At 42.5% G+C, this 2,636-nt stretch overlaps 1 protein-coding gene across 1 annotated transcript; it reads right to left on the bottom strand.

Moving 5' to 3' along the window:
* Positions 1-438: 438 nt before the first annotated feature.
* Positions 439-1,622, bottom strand: LOC308492320 (prostate and testis expressed protein 13-like; the record flags this gene model as incomplete). The annotated part of the gene is made up of 2 exons (XM_081037179.1): positions 439-620; positions 1,562-1,622. 2 exons carry the CDS (start codon positions 1,620-1,622, stop codon positions 439-441), a joined length of 243 nt encoding a protein of 80 aa, XP_080893305.1.
* Between the last annotated feature and the right edge of the window lie 1,014 nt (positions 1,623-2,636).

Consider the following 2,636-nt stretch of genomic DNA (forward strand, 5'->3'; position numbering starts at 1 on the left):
ATACTTCTAATATTTCCTGCACTTTTTTGTTCTAATTTCTATCCAGTCTGCTTTCTCTTGATCTTACCTCAAAATTCTACCAGGAAAATACTTTGCTCCTTTTGTCAGAAACTTTAGAACTCTGACTTTAGCCCTGATTCAGCATCAGAACTTAAGGGCAAGTAAAAATTGCCAGGAGGTATCAGGTAGCAAAGACAGTAGAATCCAACTAGAAGACAGAGATGAGGTTTTGTGGGCTGAGGTTTTACCCTTTCCTGTTGATGGAAACACTGACACAGGAAAGACAGCCCTTTCATAGGTAGATCTATTGCATTAGAGAAGAGAGTGGGGTCTAAGTTTTGAGAAAATGTAAGATGATGTTGGCATCAAGTAAGGGAAGGGCAAAGACTACGAGGAGTGATGGTTTAAAAATCGTAATTATTTTATTTGTTGTCAGCTTCAATGTCTGTCCTGCTCCAAAGATACATATTCCTTTGTAGTATCAATTATTTGATCAGGGTCATTACACCTATCATCATGAGTGCAGCAAAATGTTTCTCTCAGTAAGTCATGGAATACCTGGAACATTCCCTCTTCACAAGGTTCACAAGATAGTTTTGAATGACGATACAGGTATCTCCCTAGAGAAGCAAAGCAAATGTGATTACTTTTGCTTAATCTCACCATCTTTCTAGCATTGATTTCTCTCCAGAACCTGGTCCATTTTCTGTAGTCTGTAATGAGCCCAAGGCTGTGTCTGCATCTCATCTATGTCTCTTCCAGGCAAAAGACATTTGCCTCCCACGCAGTCTCCACCACAAGTCTGTGTATGGAGAATTCACCTTTCCCCGCCCTCTCTCAGGATCCCCCTCTTTGAGGGTCCCAGGGATTGTGAGCACTCTTGGTAATATTTTGCGTCTCTCTTCTAACCCTCACTTACCTGCAAAGCGATCACTAAAGTAAAAGTGATCTGTGCGACAACTCCTGCTACCCTTCACTACACTAATTTTCCAGCAACTTTTCATGGGTTTTATGCATGTAGATCCATTGTAGTGATCGCATTTATTGCAAAATCGAACCCCTAAAGAAAGAGAGAAAAGCTTTAAAGCAGAGCTCCAGGGAAAATGATTCTGCTTCCGAATGTCTCCCACCTATAAACATTTATACTGGGGTGGTGCCAACCTCACAAGAAAGAAGTTGACACCCTTCTTAATATCTGTCAGAGGTCCTTACTCTCTAGTGTAGGACAGCTATGATCATTCAAGGAATTAAGAATCTCCCCCACCCCAAGTCTGGGGGCAAAAAGAAGACACTAGAGCAGTGAGTGAGAAGAGTGGAGTAGAGTCAGGGAGGGCAGAGAGACAATGTGTAAAGAACTCAAGAATATCCCCTCTTGTTGTAGCATTGTTTATCCAAGAATGGCAAACCATACATCTTGTGGCCAGGACTCTGTCTCCTGTGAAGAAAAGAAAAGTTCTCCATGAACCATTTTACAGCATCCCTAAGAGTCAAGTTTATAAACCCCTTCTTTCCTCCCCATACACCTCCCCCAACCCTCATTGCCTCTCTCACCAGGCCTTACCCTCATCCATGAAGAGCACGGTAGATATGCCCAGAAGCAAGTGGAACTTCCTGGGGTCCATTCCTGAGAAGATCCCAGTAGGAGGTTCCAGCTTTATTTATTCCCATCACCTGCCCTCAGGCACCTCACTAGAATCACAGAATCATAAATTTCAGATCAAACAACCTAAATCCTCTCTATAATGTTCCCAGGAGAGGGTACATACTGTCTGTGTGTGCATTCTCCAGCTACTTGGAATTCAGGCCACCCAGACACCACATTTCATTTTATTAGATCTATCACAAGATACTAATCAATGTTGGTGTAGAATCTGTCTCTTTGGTACCTCTTCACTTTGGTTTTATGTTTATTTGTTGGTCTACACAGAACATGCCACACTTCACATGCACAAGACATCCTTTCGGATATAAGAAAGCGGGGGTCACTGGGCATGTATGAGTCACTCAGTACCTTTCAGGTACCATAGCCTCCAGTGGTACTACATCCCGTACAAAGTGAGTCACCTGATCAGAGCCCATTCTGCTGGCCCAGAGTAGCACCATCTCTGAGGATGAATGGGACAGCCCAGGAAAAACGGGTAAGGAGGGGAAGATGATCTCAGCTTCAAGTTTCATTACTTTTTTCAAGGGAGACAAAGACCATAAATGATTACAGTGTGAGAGGCCTACACTAGGTGTTATGGGGAGAAGGAGAAAGAAATATTTGGATTAGTGACAAGAAAGGGGACATGGAGGGAAAGGAGGGAGTGCTGGAAATGAGTTTTTCCATCAGTTCCCTGCCTCTACCTTACTTCCTCCAGATGGTGCCACGTATTTGTGTCATCTGTCATTCTTTTATTAAGTGTTAACTTACCAGTGGAGCTTTTCAACACACACACACACACACACACACACGCGCACACACGAGAGAGAGCAAGTTTGTGTGTGTGTGCATGTGTATGCATATACATATATATTTTTTCATGTATATATTTATGCAAAACTCTCTTGGCACACTTCCCATGTCCCTTTCATGTTTGAGTTTTTCTCCAGAGTACTTAACCCAAACTTATTCTATAATTTTCCTTATTGATGTT

This window comes from Rhinolophus hipposideros (genome assembly GCF_964194185.1).
Source record: "Rhinolophus hipposideros genome assembly, chromosome: 24".
NCBI lineage: Eukaryota > Metazoa > Chordata > Mammalia > Chiroptera > Rhinolophidae > Rhinolophus > Rhinolophus hipposideros.